Source organism: Corapipo altera, unplaced genomic scaffold (genome assembly GCF_003945725.1).
Source record: "Corapipo altera isolate COAL_440 unplaced genomic scaffold, ASM394572v1 63, whole genome shotgun sequence".
NCBI lineage: Eukaryota > Metazoa > Chordata > Aves > Passeriformes > Pipridae > Corapipo > Corapipo altera.
In genome coordinates, this window is record NW_020884928.1 from 4,147,418 (window position 1) to 4,170,011 (window position 22,594).

Sequence of the window (22,594 nt, forward strand, 5' to 3'; positions counted from 1 at the left end):
AACCTCAAGTCCAGTCTTCCTCCCTTTTCAATTTTATATCAGCTCCGACTTGTATTAGACAGAGCAAGTCCTTGGATTTCTTGGTTCTGAGAGAGAGACTTGGTAGAAACTTGGAAAGGTAGGGAAAATAAGCTCACAGCTGCCTGGAAGTGTCATCCTTAAAACTCCATGAAAAAAAGCCATGCTGGGTAGCTTCCTCTGCAAAGGCTCTTCTAGCCACACTCAGTAGAGTCTCAGGTTCCCTAGGTAACCTGAATATTAATTATTATATTAGTATTCTTCGAAGGATTTCCACTTAAAAGAAATGTTTCATTAGGGTAACAAATTACAGAGCACGATTAGGTGCAAGCTGTAATCGTCTTTTACACCTCACGTCTCTTTGCTTTACAGACTTTTAAGCTTGATTTATTCTCATTTGGGCTCTACACCTATGGTGCCAAATAATCTACAGGTTTTTAAAACAGTTGTGACTCCTGTTTTTGCAGAAAGCTACAAAGAGTTAAAACAGCCCTCAAAATGAGGGGAGGAAGGATATGGAGAAAGAAAGGCTGTGCAGATGCTGTGTTTCAGAGAAGCCTCTGGGCATTGTATTGTCCTGAGCTTGAAGCCTGGCAAAGCAATGCAACAGTTCCTCAGGGGTGGTATCACACTGGAATAGCCTTGTGTGAACTGTGGGTACTGGGCCCTCTCCCCGGGAAAGACCACTCCAGACATCTGATAATGAAGGGAGAAGGAAATTCTCCTTATTTGCATCTGATAATGAAGGGAGAAGGAAATTCCTAGACGTAAAATACAGTTGTAAAATTCCTGATGTTACACTGCAGTTTAGCTGGCACACTGCTTCCCTCTGCCCTCATGCAAATATTTTTTACTTTTTTTAAAAAGAAAAAACATTGCTACTTTCAGAAAAAGAACCCAAACTCTTAAAAAGGCTAGTTAAAAGATCAACCCATTTTCTTAGTCCTGTTATTTTTCCTCTTGCTTTTTGTTCCCCTTGACCTCTATTACCCTTTTCCCACTTCAATATCTCTTCTCAAAAGTGTGTGTTAAACATTCCTGCAGATTAAAAAAACCCCAATCCTTCTTGAAGAGATTAATTTGTCGCGAGCTATACTCTAACCTATATAACAGCATTGCTTATCACATCTGTGTACTGCCATGAACCCCAGTTGAAATACAAATAAAATACCCTGCAAGGTCAATTTATGCTTACATAAGCTCACACCACCACATAATCAATAGCTTTCCTAACACTAAACAGATCAATAATTCCACTGTAATCTCTGAAATCTTCCAGTATACAGGCATATACAGAACTCTGAGACTACAGTGTGGTTTAAAAGTACATTTGCTGCACAGGTTTAATAGATCGTATAAAACAATGATTATGTATTCAAAGACATATTTTATTTCAAAAAAGGAAAAGATAGAGAGATAGTAGTTTGTGACAGTTTGAAGAAATGGTTGAATCTTTTAATTGCTCTACAGACTTTTATATACTTTTCTAAAGGTTGGAGAATTCCTGTAAGCAGAACCTAATTTTGAGTCAGTCTGAGTTAATTATGTCTTCATGGCAGACTCTTTAAATAGTCTTTGGTTTGAAAATTTTATTACGCTTTTTAAATATTCAGTCTTGATTTAATATTCAACCCTTTTGGCTTTCATTGTCTTAGACATTTATGATGTTACTTCATATATAGACAGTTCAAGGGCTGTCAGTGTAGTGTTCCTCTTCAACATATTCTATTTCAGATATTAAATTTAAGCACTCTTTTCTAAAAGTTTGGAATATGTCATAATACGCCTCGCTGTACTTTGGGGCTATTGACTTGGATTGACAAGGGCCTGGAGAAACCTGTATCGTTGTTTAGAGCCCCCCAGTGAAGTACAATAAATAATTGCTTGCTCACTGTAAAATATTACAGCAGTGGACATAGAAAAAAGGTAGTCTTGCTGTTTGTAGTTGTGCCCTTGAAATTTTGCTGTTATACAGTAGAATTTTTTGTGAGTTCTTCTACTGTCATGATAGCCTCTTCAGTATGAAAACTGAAAATCTTTGATGTCCTCACCTGTACAGTATAACAGCTCACATGAACTAATGATTACAAATAGCCAAGCCAGGTGAACTGTTAAAACAAGCTGTTAGGCAAGCACGGGCTTTTTCTGCTTCTTACTAATCCAAAGACTTTTGTCACCTTAACACTTTACCCTTTATGCAAATGACATTACAAACTGTGCTGTGAAATACTCTTTAGCATCAGGCATACAGAAGTTACAGCTTTAAATATTTACTGGTCTTACATTGTGTTTGGTTATCTCTTGTGTGATGTTTTTGTGTGTTGGGTAACTGAAAAAGCACAAGGAGATATGTCTGTATAAGCACTGCTGGTGTCAGTAATGTGCAAATGCTTTATAATAGGACTGACTGATATGGTATTCTTTTTGCAAACAAACGTTCACTTTATAGATGTTTGTAAAAGGTGACTTAGAATCAAATGGACTTAAACTATTACTCAAAAAGGTTTGTCCAGATATCTACTGAAATACTCCAGTTGTTGAAACTTCGCACTTTGCCTAGGCAACCTGTTTCAGTGTGCTTCCTGATACTGAACTCAAGGGTTTTTTAAAGCAAATTAAAATTATTTTCCTTACCCTCCCCACCATGACCTTAGAGGACAGTTGATCTTCTACTATTTTGAACAATGTTTTGGATAATTTGATACTTCTGTAGTGTCCGTATCCATACATTTTCCCCTCCTCCCACCTCAGTTTAGTCCAATGTATAATGACAGTGAAATATTTCACGCTGTTCTCAGCAATGATGAATGCCCTCTGGCCCCAGATCCACAGGCACTGGTGTCACACTGAAGTGCAGTCTACGCAAAAGAAATACTATTAAGTTCACCCAGTTTTGTCAGACTCTGCAGGCTCACATCCAAGTGGGAATACTACAATCCCCCGAGAATCACAGTTAATTGTGTTGGTCCAGTGGTCCAGCTGTAGGCTGGAGTACACTAGTTCCAGTGGTATACACTCTTTCCAATGTCCCGAAGTACAAAGCTGTGTAAAATTGTGTAAAAGCAAGTGCCTTTTCACACCAGATATGTATCTGACTAATATATTTAAAAAATATAGAGAGAGAACAAAATTACTTTAGCTAAGTATTTCTGTTTAAAGAAGATGTTCTGAAAATCATACCACTTACTACAGGAGGATGAATCAAAGCCTCTTGGTACTTTTAGTACTAGTGTTGTGATTTAACTCCAGCCAGCAGCCAAGCCCTACACAGCTACTCTTTCACTCCGCCCCCAGTTCAGGGAGACAATCAGAAGGGTGAAGGCAAGAAAACTCATGGGTTGAGATAAACACAGTTTAATAGAGAAAGCAAAAGTCACACACACAAGCAAAGCAAAACAAGGCATTAATTTGCTGCTTCCCATGGGCAGGCAGGTGTTCAGGCATCCCCACCACAGAGAGCAGGAGAGCAGGGCCCCACCACATGTAACGGTTACTTGGGAAGACAAACGTCATTACTCCAAATGTCCCCCCTGCTTCCTCCTTCTTCCCCCAGCTTTGTATCCTGAGCACAATGTCATATGTATGGAATATCCCTTTGGTCATCTGTCCTGGCTGTATTTCTTCCCAACCTCCCATGTACCCCCAACTGCCTCACTAGTGTGACAGTAGGAAAAGCAGAAAAGGCCTTGGCTCTGTGTAAGCCCTGCTCAGCAATAATAAAGACATCTCTGTATTATTGTGTTCAGCACAAGTCCAAAACATAGCCCCATACTAGCCACTGTGAAGAAAGTTAACTTTCTTCCTCTGGACTTCTGATGCTGTGACTAGATCATAAAAACACTTTGTTCGAGGGCAACCTCACAGTCTTTGTTAAAATCTGGAGCTTAAAACTTCTTACTGTAAGCTACAAACCTGTTCTGACATGTATCTGAAGTGGATGCTCAGCCTGTATAGCAACATCCCATCTTCCAAGAGCTGCTTCTCAGTGTTTTCCCCTTGTCAGAACAGACAACATAGATCACTTTCTACTCTTAAAAAAAAAAAAAAAAAGAATGTAGAGTTTGACTTTAAGGTAGTACTGTTTGATGCTGTTAAGATTCTGCCCCTTGTTTCTTATCCCACCATCTGTTTAGGAACTTCTTTGTACAGTAGATTTTAACAGTTTCCCTCTCCCCAGGTGGCATGTTGCACAAGTTAAAATGTTGTCTTGGCTTTGCAACACCTTGCATATAGCACTTATTAAAATAATTGACTTGTACAATATATATCTTAGTCTTACGAAGTACATGCTTTTTAGGGGTGTCATCACCTGATGAGAGAGACCATATATGACATTAATACCCTGATGATAATTGCAGTAATAAATTGCTTGAACTGCCCAGTCTCTACCCCTTCCTCATTATTTACTGTCAGTTTTAGATTACCACATGTAACAGCTTGTACAAAATCCTGTATGAACAGACTGCTGAATCCATTGCCAGTGGGTATTGCTGTCTGCAAGTTACATGCATTCCCACTGGAGCTCTGTACAGGGATGCTTGGGCACAGTGGGATTCTGTTTCATGATTTAATCTAAATAAGGTTGCTATTGTTACCACCAAATTTTTACCACATGTGCTCTAAGAATATATGTCATTAATAAATATGTATTCTCTTGTTCTTACTGTGTTTTTGAACTAGTCTGACTATGTTTTACTTCCTCAGTGGATCCATAATATTAATTTAAACAATTACTTTCATATTAATTCTGATATCTGTTTTTCTTCCAGGCTGTTTCTACTTTTATTGAAGCACTCATTCTTGTGGAATGAGTAATAAAAAGCAAAAACTTGTCATCAGTATTAATGAATGGTATTTGTCATCAGTTTGCTTTTTCAGGGTCTGGTAGCCATCACACCAAAACAGCTGTTTTACTAAAGCTGTCAAGAATATTCTGGCATTATTCCTTCTCTTCTTCATGTCCCATGGTTCACACGGATAATATTTAGGCCTGCTCCATTTAGCTTTAAGAAAAAAAACAAAGCAAATAAAAATTATGGATTATGTGGTTCCTCATCTCCATGTGAGTGCCAGGGAACAGTAAGAGACGGCTTCTTCCTGAGGAACAGGGTGTGTGATTCCAACACAGTAACCTGGCCAGCAGAGCAGGAACTGGCAGCTGGGCTCATCCTACCCCTGGCCAGGAGTGGGTCAGCCCTAGCCCTGGGCATGGGCACGTCCACATCCCTGGGGACAGGATGGACACAACTGGAGACTGGCCCTGCTGTGGTGTTGTTGGGGCAGGGACTGATGGCTCTGGAGGGTTGAAGTAGGGTCCTGAGGTATAGACAAGATGGGGCAGCCCCAAAGTGCTGGAAAGGGGTAGTAAGGCTTGGTGGTGCCCTCAGGACTTGACAGTGATGTCTGAATCGTCTTATTACTACAGTACATATTAAGGTTAGAAAGAACTGGTTATGGAAAAAAGTGTACAAGAAAGAAAATGAAGTGGGCTCCAGTCGAGAGTGGTCCAATAACATCCAGTGTTCCCAGACTTCGTCATTTGACTCTACTGCCTCATTGCTCCCTTTGTATTTTTCCATATGTTTAAAATAGGATACTATATATGCCCAGGCCAATTGTTTTCACCCTATGGGCACCTCCTGACCTGCAGAACATAGTCTCATCCCCACCCTTGTACCTAGTGGTTTTAAGTGACCACTGACCTCTATCCCTTAAGACTTTGAACAGGGCAATGGGTGTCACTGAATTCAGGGGGTGGAGCAGAATGCAGTTTGTGGAAATCTGAACCCTACTCATTCCCCTCTCAGGATTAACCTTTCCTAGTTACTCTCCTAGTGTGGTTATTTCAGATCTATGCCATCCCAGCACTCAGTCATTCCCAGTTTTCCTCACATATCTGGGAACTTTGCCTTTAAGGAGTTTCAGAGCTCAATATTCAAAATGGGTTTATATATACCAGTAAGTCATCTGACTATTGAAATGTTACTCTTTTCTTTCTTTCCTTTGGTATTTTATATATGAATCAAACCAACTTTCCCAACCTTTTTTTACCCTTATTTTGACCATTTTTCCAAGAGAGGTGAGTCTGGGAGTATCCAGACCTGTTCATTCTGTTCCCTGTCTTCCAGGAAACATAATGCTTGAGCTCTTCTTCTGCACTTCATCTCCATCAGAAATAAAATTATATTATTATTATTAGAATATTTTCTTTGTCTACATTGTTGATAAAGTGAAATGAAGCAACTTCTCTTCCCTGTGTCTTACTCTATTAAAGCGAGCTTACCTAGGATTTGTCCTGTAATGTTTAACTAATTCCAACAGTTTGGTTTACCTTAGTCTCTGAAAAGGTATGAAATAAAACTTTTCTGTTCCTCAGACTCTAACTGATTTTTTCTTCCCAGTTAACCTTCATTGTTAGGATAGGAATCACTATCTTTTCCCTGCTGTGGTATCTTCTTCAAAATTCCAAGCAATTCTGTTATAAATGTATATTCTTCTCTAAATTGTCAGTAGTTCTCTTAGTATCTCACCCAATGAGAAAGCTATGTCTTAACAATTGGTACATAATGTCTGGACATTAATATTTCAGCCTTACAATCTGAAAATCAGATCCCGTGGCAGCAGAGGAAATGTTGTTGCCTAAAGCAAAATGAATTTCAGTGTTTTAGGTCTGATTTCAAAGGTCTGATGGGGCTTTGCACTGCATTTCACTGTTAATAATGCAGGATATTTGCACACATAATATTTTCATAAGTTTGGAGGTAACAGAAATTGTAAGATAAGTGATAGTCTTCACTCACACAAAAAGTTTGAGTGAATCCCTTGCACTCTTACTTATTTAAGGACTTCTGCTGGGTGTTTTGGGGAGCAGCTAGGCTGTCTATCTCTACCACAAAAGTATCTGTCTTCTTTATGTGGCAGTTGTGATCTAATTTATTTGGCATCTCTGATAATGTGCACAGGAAAACTGTGCTGAACAGTTGCAGAAATTAATTATTAATTAATTGGCTTGCAACCATCTCGCTGTTCACCAAGTACTATCTCCAGTAGCTTTCATCATCATTTCTTTCATCTCATTGATTTTTTCTTTCTTCAGCCTTCTAGTTTCTTACTTGTTCTATGTTGATTGAAATCCCATTGTTAATTTTGGGAACTGAAGGTTCTCAGTGTTTCTATAATAATCTTAGCGATTAATAATGTGGAGGAGATTGACTACAACTTTTTTTGGTGGGAAGAGGAGACCAAGAAAGAAAAATAGTGTAAGTTCTTGATCTGATTGATTTCTGAACATTTGCTGTGAAAATGGACTTGCTCTGCAAAGCATGTCAAGGGAAATGACGTTATAGAAGGTTCATATAGCCTTTTGTTGCTTAGTTAATTTGAACTGGTTTTCATTAATCTAATTCTCCAGCACTGCTTTCCTACTTATTTGCCTATCTTTGAGCCGGTTTTCTTTGGGTTTTTTGCAGGTCAGAATTAGCTTCCTGCTGTGATGCAATTCACAATTTTATTGCTTCTCAAAACAACAGCCCACTGGGAAGTAACATGAGTTATGAAGTGGACAGTAAAAAGACCATCCTCATTACAGAGGACATCTTTAAGATGCTACCTGTGGTAAGAACTGTATCTTTACCTATTACTATAATTGCAGTATCATATATATATATTGGGCTAGTAATAGAGATGCTTTGATTCCTCTGGAAAAGGCCCATCAGACCCTGTATGCACTTCTTTATTCACCTTGCAATATGGTTTTTTTTTCAGCTTTCCTCTGCTGTGGTCGAGGCATGGACAGGGTATCATAGATCATATTAAAGGTAGAGATGCTGCAGAACACAAGCTATAGCCCAGCTTGGCAGCCAGCTGAATTCAGGAGTGAATATTCTGAAAATATTTGCCTTGCTTTTATCATTCCCATTTTTAAAGGCATTTCAGTCTGGAAGAACATTTCATATTCTTCATATACCCATGCCATTTCTGGTGCCGTCTTGGCATGTAATTTATGAAAGCTAAACACAATATAGAATAGAATAAACACACTATGGAATAGAATAGAATAGAATAGAACACAATAGAACAAAATAGAATAATTTCAGTTGGAAGGGACCTGCAACAGTCATCTAGTCCAACTGCTTGACCAATTCAGGGCTGACCAACTTAAAGCAAGCACTGAATAGCAGGGAGAAGAGATCAGCACCTTCCTTGGCATTTCCCCTCTTCCCCTCCTCTCCTCCCCTCCTCCCTGCTCTCCTCTGTGGAGAGCAATGAGGCCCCTCAGCCTCCTTTTCTCCAAACTAGACAAACTCAATGAAAGAGAACAGTAGTGTTTTACGTGCACATGTATGTGCTAAGCTAGCCAGAGTTTGTCTGGCCTTTGTGTTCTTCTACTGTCTTTTCAGAATTGAACAAAATGTTTGGACATGTTGTTTTGTAATATATTGCCAGGCAACATGATGTTTGCTGCTTTCCTCACACTTTTCGTCTTGTTCGTAATGGTGTCCCGTCCTTCTTCTCTTCAGGCAAGCTGATGAGAGAAGGAGGAAGGATAATGCTTTCCATAAGCAAGTCTTGACTCAATCTTACAACTGGCTTTAATTTCTGCAGTCAAAGTTACCCAACTGTTGGCGTCTCTGTTGAATGTCAGTGCTCCCACAGCAGAAAGGGGTGAACAAGATGTACGAAAAGTTTCAGAGGCTGGGATAACAACCAACTATATAATGTCAGCTGAAATAGCCAAAAATTTACATTCATTTGCTAGGTTGTGATCTGTGCTGGTTCTCAAGTGGATGCACTTAGCTCCCTCTCAGCTTCCCCATGGCAAGACAGCAAGCTGTAACAAGAAGAGGAGCAGAGAGATGAACAGCCAGAAACAGCAACCTCATCAGTGAGGCCTCACATTCACCATGACTTAAGCCAAGGCACATCATTATCCTTTTCAACATCTTCAGGTTCCCCTAATTTCATTTTTTTACTTCAAATGTAGTGTGGGATGACACAAGTGCTGAGCATTTACAAAGTTCCCTTCTATTAGCTGAGAAAGTCAATGACTATATGAAAACCTGCAATCTGTTACAGTGCAAAGGAAAATGGGTAAAATTTAAGCTATCTTCAGTACAAACTAGTTCCTTAGCTTTTCAAGGATTCAGTTCACCACCAGATAGTTTTTGTGTTAAGTGTATTTAAAAGATACCCAGTTTTAATAATCCAGTGTTATTCCCTCAAAATTCTGATGACAGAAGTAGCACTTCTCAGTTTGTTGGTGCCTGTTTTTCGCTCTTGGCTGTCAAGGTCTGCCAACCCTATCTGCCTAAATGGTCAATGCTTTTCCTGGGATTTACCAGATTAAACCTGCAGGAGCAAATCGACACAAAGAAACAATCAAAAGATTTATAAGGCATTGTCTGTGTCTTTTTATTTGTTTGCAGTCCTCACCTCTTTCAGTCTATCCTTTCAAGACCTGTGCTGTGGTTGGAAATGGAGGCATTCTGAAAAATTCCAGCTGCGGAGCTGAAATAGATAGTTCTGACTTTGTGTTCAGGTAAGAGCTGCTTCAACTTGCTGAAGTGTGTCGAGTGTTTCTAAAAACTTGGCAGGCTTGGAAGCCTACCAATGCCAGTTTGTAGCAATGAGGAAGGATCTTAACAATTCTTTCTTTCTACCTCTCTAAGAATACTACTGCTTCATAGTTTTCAGAATGCTGCTTCTAATTAGAGAGGAGTCTATATGGATACATGTATGATCTGTAATTGCAAAGACACTTTGCAGTGATGTGAAATGTGATCATCTGAAATTTCTGCTCATTTAGGATCCCTTAGGAGACTGGTATTAAATGCCACATGTTTACCTCTTGCTTAACAAAGGATTTACTGAGCTTTAGTTTGTCTCACTCATGTAATCATTTAACTGTCCTGATATTTTTCTCACCTTCTGTTAGTCATCTAAAAAATTAAGCTGTATAGATTGGGAGAAAATCAGGTGTACTCAGAGCATTATTTGGCCCACACTATCAGTAGGAGTCATGCTTTGTAGTTCCTACAAGGGAACAGAATAACAGAAGGAAGGTTCCAGTCTGCTGGATTTTGTTTCCTTTTCTTACTTTTGGCTACTATTTGGGCTTTTGAAAACTCTTTTTTAAAAAAGGGTCTTTCCAGTTAGATAACTGTCCTAATAAAAGTAGGAAATCTGCATACTAAAATACTAAACTTACCAAGTAACCAACTTTAAAAAAATGATGGTTTTGCATTTTACGGAAATCACTGTTTCTGCAATAAGGCAAGTTACACTGTTATTCGAAGACACAGAAGAAGACTTTCAGTAGAAATTCATTGTTTAGACAAGAGGTATTTCCTAGCAGCTAGTGTAGAGTGTTCATAGACTGGATGCTTCTGGGATTTTAACTGTGCTCCTGGTTTGTGGTATGATTTATAAAAACCAGCTCTCTGTGCCCTATTTTAACCATCTGTACAGTAGATTAAATATTTTTACTAGGAGTGCTGTAAGCCTTATTTAATATTTGTAAAGTGCTTAGACATCCCTGGGAGCTGATGTGAAAGTGTCATTGCACAAGAGAGGAATTTTCAAATAATAACTGTAAAGCATTTCTGGTGCACATCTGTTTAAGCAAATGTTTCTCAATTCCAGGTGTAACCTTCCTCCAACCACGGGAAGCATTAGCAAAGATGTTGGCAATAAAACAAACCTCGTGACTGTTAATCCAAGTATCATAGCTCAGAAGTGAGTACCTGCAAATCTGTTTCTGTGCAATGGTGTATAATTGTTTGACATGATTTAAATTTTGTCAGAAATTCACTGGGATACCATCATAAGAGCAGTGCATGCAGATTACCTCATTAAGCCTTAGTTCCTGTGTAAAATATGTACTAGTCTAAATGGAAATCTGTTAAACCTGGCCTTATTTGTAGCAGAAAGGAGTCAGCAATACCCAGATTAGCAAGAACCTGACACAAGTCAACAGTTTATGGCAGAGTAAAATCGATGATTGTAAACCCAAACCTCTTCTTTTTCCCCCCCATGACCCTCATGACCCCAGGCATTTAGAAAGGAATTGTAATCATAAATAGGTAAAGCCTGGAAATGTATGTCTGATTCTATCAGTAGGACTGTAAGCACATGTTCTTAGGTAAAGTGCTTAGAAGCTGTTTTGGTGAAGGCTGTTTCCTGAATGGAGGCCCAGTTTCTGTAATCCATTTTCTCAATCCATATAAAAGATGCTCTTTTTTCTCAGCAGAGGTTTTGGTGGGTTTTTTTCACCTTCTTGATGAAAAGAAAATCTAATAAGGCCAGGCTGACTAATCTGACATCTTCAGCAGGCTGGAACTGCAGCTTATCTATGAAAAGGACTGCTGTGGCATGTTATTTGCTACTTACTGATCTTACTGTATCTTATTGTATCTTATTGTCTGTCATAACTGTATGGTCAAAAAGACAAGATCAGGCAAAGCTTTTTTTCCTTCACCTTGAAAGGAAGAAGAAAAAAGTACAGTGAGTAGATAGAAATGACTAACAGGCATTTTTCATTGATTCAGGGATAGAATTTCATTTTTTGGAATGAGTACTAACTATGTTAATGCTTACCTGGACCTTTTTGATTTAAATGAAGACGAATTATTGCTTTCCCAAAAATAGATTTAGCTCATTGATGTTAGCAGGGCTGCACAAGAACATGAGGAAGGAAAAGTGTCCAATGACTCAGCATCCTTGATGACTACTGACCTGATCCATGATTTGTCTGGGCTTGATCAAAGTGTTCTACCACAAATGACCTCATTTTTTAGCCACATTAAGGCACAGGGTTAATAGGAGTTACATTGAAGATAATAGGAGCTAAACCTGTGTAAGGGTGAAAAGAGATTATAAGAGGACTTCAGAATTTAAAAAAATTATTTATTTAAATATTCAGAGAAGACTGTAAATGCTTTGGAAAAAGGAGCAGGAAGCAACTTGGTACCGTTTAGCAGAACTAAGTTGATTTCATCTTTCAGAAGACCTATTCTGACATTATGCCCTGTAATTTCTAATTCTGTGTTTGCATACCAGGTTCATCTGATGTTATTATTGTTAAGGTTAATCAGCGTTTGAACTGTGTCTGTCAGGGTGTACGGTGTAGGTGAACTCTCTTGGAGAAAAGCACTGTTCTAATGTGTTCTAATGGAGCTGGGCTACGCTTCTCCTTACAGTGGCAGAGCTGGAAAGAAGGACAAGACAAAGTTGGGTTGTCCAGGTTTCTAGCTAAGGAAGAGCAGACATCTGAGTTCTGTCCTGGGGGCCCTTTATGTACTTTACTCTGAGTAGAAATAGAGAAATTCTTGGAGTAGAGGCCAGAAATTCAGCCTTCAGCCACTTTTCCTAGCTGTAGGCTCAGGTGTTTCTTGCTTGTTTTGGCTGTGTGACTCTTGCATGCACAGAGGCTCAGGGTCAACAGGAGGGCCTGAGTCTTTCTCATTCATTTTGTTTCAGAGTCTGGTGATAATGGCACTTTTCTGGGAAGCAGAAGCTGTAAGTTTAAACCCCTTCAGGCTGAGAAGGGCTGTATCACTGCTTGCACGAATTCAATTGTGCAAGAGGTAACTGATAACTCCTCTGTGAGGGTTTTGAATGGAAATGGCAGTAGCTGCTGTCCTCTGTCTTGAAGTGCTGCATGAAAAGAGGGTTTGAACCTGCTCAAGTTGTGAAGGGAAGTGAAGCCAATTTTCCCATTTTCTGCTGGAGCCATTCATGAAAAGTGGGCTTGGTAGCCCTTAAAAAGTGAAAATACACTGCTCAAATAGACAACTCCCTACAAAAGAGGACTCAGTGCTTTGAATCCCAAAGGCAGTGCAAGTACAAGTTCAAGTGATTCAGAATAGTGAGATCTATAGAGGACATGAGTTGAGTGATGCCCTTTCTTGTATCACTTCTTGGATAACTTGTGAATTTCACTATTCAGTATTTGGGAGCACCAAATTTGAATTGTACGGTAGTGAGAGCTAAGTCTCTTTGCTGTTGGGGACTGAAAGCAGCCAAGAATGAATGCTCTTCATTTGTGAAGTTAGAGCTCTAAGTCTTTCTAGATCTCCATATGTTCCCTTGGTAGTCGAAGCATATAAACAGACATGCCTGTATTTTTAGCTATTTTAAGAGTATATCAAATGCAAGTAAAACACTACAAAACCTGAGCGCACACTAATCTTTAATGCTCCAAGACTGCTTACATACATCCTTGTATTTCCACACAGGGCAGACACACAGATTCTGAAGAGAGATTATTTTATACCTATTAATGTAAGAAATATGCAGTACATATCTTAGTGCATGTAGGTTTAAATAGAGGATGTATTAATACGGTATTTTTTTTTTGCATTCTCCTTTGAAATTTCTTGCATCAATCAATTCTGTAAACAGGTCCTAGTCTCATTAGCACTGATTTTGATCTGCATCAGTAGCTCCTGTGTTGCCAATTCAGTCCTGTGTAGTGTGTTCTTATTATACAATAGTCCAATTTTCATAACTGCACATATGACAACGTATAATAGGGTGATATAAATTTGCAGTATAGACAGGCTGAACTGGTGCAGCAGAGTTCATAACTCGTATATGCCAGTGCATTTGTGCTGTTTTGGTCTGTAATATTTATATTGATAGTACATTCCATTCCTAAAATGTTGTACTTTGCAGATACAACAAGCTAAATGAAAAGAAGACAGAATTTCTGGAAAACATTGCCGTCTATGGAGATGCTTTTCTTTTATTGCCAGCATTTTCCTTCAGAAGCAACACAGCCACTTCTTTTAAAGTATATCACACTCTGAAAGAGTTCAAAGCAACCCAAAGGGCAATATTTTTTCATCCTGCTTATCTGAAAAGTCTTGCCCAGTTCTGGAGAACTAAGGGTGTGAAAGCCTACCGGTTGTCATCTGGTTTTATGATCACTAGTGCTGCTCTTGAGCTATGTGAGAATGTGAAGCTCTATGGCTTCTGGCCTTTTTCAAAATCCACAGAGAAGATGCCAATCAGCCACCACTATTACGACAACCAACTGCCTAAACCGGGCTTCCATGCAATGCCCAAAGAATACAACCAGATCCTTCAGCTTCATGGCAAAGGCATTTTGAAGTTGCAGTTTGGTAAATGTGAATCAGACTAAAAAGGTAGGTCCCATTCTTATCACATAAAATGTCTTTATTTCAGTAATGAGTCAAGGGTCTGCTCTTCCTTAGAGAGACGTTTCTACCTTACACTCAATGAAAGTTGTGTTCCTAAATAACTGAAAGTTTGGAGCTTTGTAAATAAATACGTATCTCAAAGCTGAGAAATGTTTTCTAATTGTAAGCATTAGATGGGAAGCATAGCTAAATACAGATTATCCCCATAAATCACAGACAGTCAGTACTGTCACCTTATCTCAGATACATGTCTCTACCAACCTATGTTTGCTTTGGTATCAGTTCCCAGGAACCAGCCCCCTTTGAGAATTGCTTTATTAAAAACATTCACATATTGTGATCTACAAGAGAAGACATCTAATCGTGGCACAGCCTTTCCAGATGTATACAGAGAGCACAGTAAGGATTAAGATTGCTCCATGAAGGAGCAATCTCTTGTTAGGTAAAAATCAGAGCAGTGTGCTCTTGCATCCTGGGGCTGCAGAACAGCTTGTGGGCAGCAGTGAGGAAACTGCTATACAGTACAGCAGATCTTGCTGAGGATTTTACCTTGAGGCAGTTCAGAATCTGGGAGTTTGAAGTATGGGATGAAGTGTCATTCTTTGTCCTCTGTCCTTTCTATCTGTCCCATCCCCCTTGGACCTCTGCCTTCTGTGTATTGCCTCAGAGAAATGCAGCACAGTCTGGCCTCTGACCTTGAGCCAGTTTACTGTGTACAGACTACAGATGACTCTGAAAAGATTTGTCAATGTTTTCAATCTTGATTTGCCCTGTTGACAAAATAAGACCAATTTGTATAAATACTTCTTCGTCTTTTAAGCTAACTCAAAAATTCCTGAGCTCACAATACTGTTGTCAGATCTGCCTTTCAGAGAACTCCATTTTTCCAGGGGGTTCAAGTTAATATAACAGTAAGTGACGTGTACAATAGAACTGCCATTGTATAGAATATGCTTTAATTTTACTGATGTAGTCTCATGACTGTATTACTCAAGTTAAATAAATTAAAATAACATCATCTTGTTCAAGCCAGAAATTTTGAGTTTAAAAGCTAAGGGCTTTTCTTCTGGCTAGATTCTGAAATGTGTTTGAAAATATCCTTTGTTGATATCTAGAAAACATGCTACCAAAGATATATTCACATTTGGTTTATTGTCAGAGAATGCTAAGTTTTAAAATAGCAGATTGCTAGTACCAAGAAGGCACAATTTTATTCAGTTTCAGGGTTTTTTTTTAAAAATACAGAACTAAACTGCTCTCGTAGATTATTAAAATAATACAAAACCTCTGAGAAGGGACCTAGAATCCATCTAGTGAATCCGCTCTCCTATTCTCTGGCAAGAGATTACCTAGGAGGAAGTAAATTGTATATGCATGCAGTTTCATGTGGCAGAGGTATGTTTTTTTACTTGTGAAAAGTTGCAGTATACTGGAAAGGTTAAGAAATACATAATGTATTTTTCTTAGTCACTAAGCTGTTCATACCCAACAGTTTCCATTTTATTTATTATTCCTATGATATAAATCTCTGGAGACATAACTGTGTAATTTTAATTGTAGTAACTACATCAGCTAAGAAAATGAAAGACAGCTCTTTAGAAATACTTACTCTAGAGAGAAGTAGATAGAAGCCACTAAAATGTTTAAGCATCTGTATCTGTTAATTAAATGCTGTCCTTGCTTGACAGACTGAAGATCACTTATGTGGCTAAATTTGCAAAATAAACTGTAAAGAAAAAAAAAATGCCACAAGAAAAATAAATTGTGCTGCCCTAATTTACACTTATATTTCCAAAGAGAAAACCAAAGAAATTAAATGCTTTCAGTATGAACTACCATTCTGTTAGTATTATCAACTATTAGAGGTAATTAAAATTCTATAATGACTGTATTTCACTGAAGATAACCTTTTCTAAAAGTTGAACAATCTCCTTTCTCTCTTCAATTTCCCCTTTGTGTTCTCCCTGCTCCATGTTCTTCCTATTACTGGGTATCCGAAGGTTTGTTACACCCCTGGGTGCCCATAGAAAGCTCAGGCAGAACTTTTCTCACATATTACTGGGACACAAAAGTTTGTTGCTGTAAATAGGAAGTGAAGGAAGCTGCTCTGCTGCAAGCACCTATAGGGAGAGTATAAATGCATCCCAATTAATCATTTTTGGCAATATTGCTCCTAAACACCATCCTTGCCATTGAAAAGTTGAACTTTTCTTATTGGACAGGGAGAATTGCCATATGTTAGAGCCTTGTAGAGTCCCCCAGCCTGGGAGATTCCATCTGCCTTAATGTGCTCCTGCACATTTCTGATCATGTTCAACAGACATGTACATGCCTTCACTACAGTAGGTGCATACCTATCACAAAGGGTAAAATGTAAAATGCAACATCAGCAAAATCTTGAAATGTAATTAAAATAATGGTATTTATTATTTTGTATTAGATTACCAAATCATTTTTGCTATGGCCCTGCAGCTGAAGGAAGTCTTGTTTGTTCATTAGTTTAACCTGATAAGCCTGAAGGGCATGTCATTAGCTTCAAGTAAACATAGGTTCAAGGAGGGGAAATGACCTGATTCATATTTAAAAATAGAAAGAAAAATCTGATTAGAAAAATTGTCAGATGATAAATTAATCAGACTGGCATAAATTTGATTGCCCAGAAGCCTGGTTAAAATGCAGATTTTGTCTGACCAAGAATCCATCAGGTTTTCTGTTTGCTAGAAAAAGAAGATAGGTATGCGGGTTTTTGACATACAGAACAGTAACATTAAGCAGCTGCTCAGAGGACTCAGTCAACAAAAAACACACCAAAAGAAAGAATGAAACTGAGACCCTGAACCTGGGGAAGAAAAATATTGCTCAATTGTCTGAGCAGAAGGACTGAGGGAGGAGAGGCTGAGCAGAGGTGTGCTCATGATTAGGAAGTAAGAACTGCTGAACCTTCGACTGTGTGAGTGTATCTTACCTGGAAAGTAAAACTTAGGTATGGGGCTTTTTAATTCCAACCAGATGATTAAATGCCATCTATTTCTGAGAGAGCAGCAGTGACTCCCTCCACTCAAGGTGGAACTAGTAGATCAGCATCCTGTAGAGCAGAGGGCTGCCTGCTTACTTGCATAGGAATTAAGATCAAAGAGGATCGTTTTGTTCCAAACTCTGTCAGCTTGTGATATTTTTTTAATCTTGAAATTTGCTGCAATACAAGTAAGCGATAAATACAGTTATATATAACCTATTTATAACAGTAGAATACCAACATGAGCTTAAATTCTGCTGAAATTCTTTTATGCTCATGGTGTCTCAGTGTAGCTAGAGAAATATGAACTGCCCCACAGTTCACTTCTAATTACTTTGAGAAAAATGATACCACATTTTAAAATAAGGACTCCTCTAGATTCCTGTCAGGCTGACAGATTTCAGCCTATCCTTGACTTTAGCAAATATTATCCAGCATGAAATTATTAGATATATGTAATATTGAGAAGAAGGTCTTCTGCAATAGCACCCATGCAGTGCAGCTTTTAAGCACACACTTTGCTCATGCATTCAGTGAACAAAGTTAAGCGTTAAGAATAATGTCAGTAATGAAACAAGTGGAGATGGGTTGCTTCTGTTTCAATTAAAACTCACCTGAATAGAAAAATATAGATTAAATCAAATTAGAATTTATGTTAGATTTCAATTCAAGTGAAAAAGTATTTACAGATCTCCAAGGGTTTTGTTTGATTTTCCACAGCAGAACTATCCTGTTGAAGACCCAGAATCATTTCAATCTTTAGCTAATTCAAAATATGATTAAAATACTATAATTTAGAATATCTCCATAGTCAGATTAGCAGTGGATGTGTTCCCATGAAGATACTGGTTAGACCCAGCCTTGATTAGCTTAGGAAGCCTGAAGAGGGTCATGCAGGTGGGGTAGGTGTGAGCAGTTCTGGGGTTATTCAAATGAAGGAACCCTCCTTCAGAAAGAGCAAGTGCTCAAGCTAGACCAGGCACTAGCAGTCCAGCTTACCCAGGAGAATTTTGTGAGCTGATGATTCTGTATAATAGATCTCACAGACTCACAGTCTGAAATAAGGATGAAAAAGCATCCTTGCAGAGGGTGCAATGCATACACAGAAGAGTAAGCTATTGGCTTATTTCAAGTATAGCAAGCAGTTTTTCTACTATACAAGGAATATCAATAACATATTGTTTTAATTCCAGGGTGATGATCCTAAGGAAGACAATTTCTGTGTATCTCAGCAGTTCTGTGTTGGATTTGATCTGATGTGATTTTGTGAGCATTAAACTGCGTTATTACAATAGAGAAATATTTTACACTTGGAGAGAAAAGGTGGTGATTTTTTCACACAGTGACTGCTACATTTATGAATTTTGAGTAATCATTTTTAAAATACAAAGTAATGATTATTTGGAAAATTCTGAAACTCCTGGCTATTGGTTTAATTGTAGCAAAGCACAATCTCAGGATGGTGGCAACATGTGACATTCATCATGTTTTACTTCTTAAAGGATCATTAAAATATTTTGATATAAGATCTCTGGTTTTGTTGGTGGCTGCATGAGTTGGCAGGGAACATTTTCAATTAAGAACTTGATCCTGTAAATACTGACATTTGTCTAATGCAAAAAGTGATGAGAAGAGCTACAAAGGAGTAATTAATTCAGAGCAATGTCATTCTTAGCTTGTCCAAGGCTTCACAGATGATAAAATCCCTCAGGTTAGAGATAGTCAAGTGGTTTATGGGCTTTCATTTTGTGGGCAATAGGTAATGCTGTGGATTTAATGGACTTTCCTTTTGTGAGCAATAAATGATGCTGTGGATTTAATAGGATCACTCATGTGAGTGATGTTAATTTTGGGAACACATATATGAAGGACCAGAGCTGTACAGTTATTTATAAACCATTCTTATTGCTTGTGTTCCTGTCTAAGGTCCAGATCAGCTCCAAATGAGGACAGTGAACTAGGTTTTATGCTACAACCCCCAGAGTCCTGGTAGGGCATATATTTGCACATATTTGTGATGGATTCTTGGTCAGACTTTGCACATATTCCTGCCATCCCAGCTGTGTGTCTTGGCTGATACATGAGATGGAATTTTCATTAGAAAGATGATAGGTACCAAACCTTTAATTTCTTCTATTTCTTTTCACCTAGTATAGCTCTTATCAGTATGTGACTACAGATAAGGAAACTGCAGTAAGCATTATTAGAAGAATGTTCCTCTTACAATCAACTCCAAGCTCTTCTCCTATACCAGGGCATATGAGAAAAGTGACTACATTCACTTAATTTATAACCTATGAAGTTCTTGAGCTTTCAGTTTTCCATACGGTCCAAGGATACATGTGGAGCAACATCCTGCAATGAAAGAGAGTGAATCACATTAACATTTGCAGGAGCCTTGACAAGGGGTTGTGCCCTAGCTATGGTTGCTTCTATGTTACTGCTTATATGCTTGTATGTTCTACTGCAGGAAAAAGAAAAACAACAACCAACCAAGCAAACAAAACAAAAAAATTGTAATAACCAGATTCTGTTAAAAGAAGAGTTTCACTGACTTTTTTTGAGTGTCCTTTGAATGCTCAGTTCAAAGATAGTGTCCTTCTCCTCCTTTTACAGCCAGATACTGTCAGGTATTTTATTTACTAAAACTCCTTTTGCTAGTGCAGCATTAAATTCCAAATCAACTGATTTAAAGAGCTTTCAGTATTCCATTCCTTGAGGATTATATCTGCAAAATTATTCCCACTTAAATGAATTGAACTTTATAAAATAAGCTTCAAAAAAACCTTTTGAATTGATAGTTCATAAGAGCATTACTTTAGTGTTGTAATATTTGGAAGCTTACCTTGCAGCAGTTTTATAATCACGTAAACACTCCCAAAAGTATTAGAATCAATCATTATGGTTACAGGTCTGTTGGTTGAGACACATTCAGCATCTGGATCCATTTCCACGATAATGATATCATAATGATATCAGAAACCTGTACTACTCCTACTCCAGCAGAAGTGTCCATAAATCCTGGTTGCAAATATCAGCAGTAAAGTCAATTTCCGAAAATAAGGGGTTTTAAAAAATATATAGTGTTTTGGGGCATTGACTGATGGCACTAATGCACGTGTGAACCTCTGAATGTCAGTAGGGCTTTTAACAGAAACAAAATAGCAGAACTGAGTCGATGCGTCCATCTGCATTGCCAGCTGGTGACTGAAAGAGGCGAGCACAGTGGTTTGATTCACTCTGATCTGTTCTGGTTCCAGCACCACACATCCACATTTTTTCTTCACCAGTAGTAAGATTTTTGTCATTTTCTGGCCACAGGCACCTGCTACTTATATGTAGAGAGCTGGCTGCTGCAAGAACCTGTATCCATGTTACGAGTGTTATGGATGGTTGCCTACTGCAACATCCTAGTTATAGATCAAAGACAAATTTGTTTCCAGAAGAGCTCCTCCTATGCCATAAATCACTCACATGGACTGCCCCTGAGTGTTTGTAGCTGGAAGCTGTGCAAAGTGATGTAGTTGTCCTTTGGGTGATGCAAACAGCCCAGGTTGAGGAAAAATATGCCATATTTCATACAGAGAGACAAAGGCACACCTGTGTTCAGGTAAGGACTGTAGCTTATTCTAGTGCAGTGAGATGATCTTGGCTGTGTAGCAGCTACATGGTTTGTCTTGGGGAAAATTCATACATCTTTTAGAGGTTCTTGCATCTGTTGTATCCAGAACAGTTTCAAGTGCTCCATGTGTACGTAGAGATAGTGCAAAGGGCATCATTTATTGCTCAGGCTAAATTCAATTGAATACTTGACATGAGTAAAGGGACAAAACTTGCTTATGTGAAGCTGAAGATGGGGAGAGGAGAAAGTGAAATTTATTTGCAGCAGAGATACTTGTTAGTTAGCACTATATTGCATTATCTCAGTAAATAAATCTAAATAGTGTACCATGACACACCATGAAGAGCTGTTACTGTGTGCCTGGACTATTTCTGTGCAGCTATGTTATTTAAAAGACACATGTACTGGTTACTGGAAAGATTATTGGAATACATTTTAAGAGAGGTTTAGCTAAAAAGAAGAAACCTATTCTAGCTTCCTTGATGAGAAAAGATCTTAACTGAAGAAATGTGATGCAGCACTCAAGTGAGAGCAAATGGAAAGCTCTGTAGCATGGACAGACACTTTGACTTTTTAGCACTGTTTCCACAGAGTTTAAACTTGCCGTTGACCTGAGACCTGATCTTTCATGCTCTCAAAGCCCACAGTGATTTGTGTGGAGCATAGGACTGATAAGAAGTGCATGGAGGAATTGTTAGCCTTTCTTACCCTTTTCTGCAGAATGCTCTTAACTCCTTTTAGAATAAAAATATGCCCTGTTGGGCTTTAGATTAAGAACCTCAGGCCTTGCTCCAGACATGAAGTTATTATGAGATGTTAGTTGCATCCACTTTTCTCTACAAGAGTGCAGACCTTGTACTCAGCTTTATTATAGCTACTGGTGCTGTGTGCTTGGTGGCTGGGTCGTGTTAATTTGTGCACAGACTGGAAAGCTAATAGTGGCATTTCTGTGTGACAGGGTAGAGTTAGATTGATCAAGACTTGCTAAAGTACACTCACTGTGGGAAATTATGTTTTCCTGGGTAGCTGAATAAATTATCTCTCATTTATTTTACATCTGTGCCAGGTTAATGTTGAATAAATGGATTTTTTATCTGGCTCAGAATGTTTATGACACTTTTGCAAGACTGAGCCAACTACAGTTTTGATTAAGGATTCTTGTCCAAAAGTTAGGAAGAACCTTTCAGTTCCCTCTATTTCACATGAGGAATATTCATTTTTAGGGTTTGTGGGCCTCCACTGCTGTCACATGCTGTGGAATGAATATTGAGATTAAATGGTTTTCTAAATATAGAGACACTGACAACATGCTAATAGTTCCATTGTACCTCTGCAGAGGCTGACAGTGTCCTTGCACATGACTGCATCACAGCATTATTACATTAAAGCCTGATTGGCTGCTTTTATTCCTTCTTCTCCCCTTAATCTCTAATGTTGCATCTTCCCTTAGGATCCAGTGCTGCCTTGAGTTGATTTCTTGTCTTTCCCCACGGAGTACTATTTAGTCCTGTTTAGCGTCTGTTAGCAAATTTGTGTGATTATGAATCAAATGCTGCTATGCTTGCAGCATAGTAAAACACACTTTAAGTTTCTTGGTTTACACTTCAAGGAGGGCAACTTGGTGGGATATTCATGTTGCCTAACTGGAGGTGCTAAATTTGGTCTGTAGCTGCATGGTGACTTAAACTGTAATGCCTGGCTACACAGTCCAGTTCTCATTCTTGTGCTGCACCCCTTCCTTTGTGCTATCTCTGGCTCTTGCCTGATCCTACACTG

General features: G+C 38.5%; 1 protein-coding gene across 1 annotated transcript in view; it reads left to right on the forward strand.

The window, feature by feature from the left end:
- Nucleotides 1-18,722, forward strand: part of ST8SIA6 (ST8 alpha-N-acetyl-neuraminide alpha-2,8-sialyltransferase 6) — a 37,473-nt gene extending 18,751 nt beyond the window's left edge. The window contains 5 exon segments of the mRNA XM_027658666.1: nt 7,488-7,632; nt 9,444-9,556; nt 10,660-10,752; nt 13,693-14,165; nt 18,390-18,722. Of these exon segments, the coding sequence (XP_027514467.1) occupies nt 7,488-7,632; nt 9,444-9,556; nt 10,660-10,752; nt 13,693-14,161 (820 nt within the window). The 3' untranslated portion in view covers nt 14,162-14,165; nt 18,390-18,722.
- Nucleotides 18,723-22,594: the final 3,872 nt, after the last annotated feature.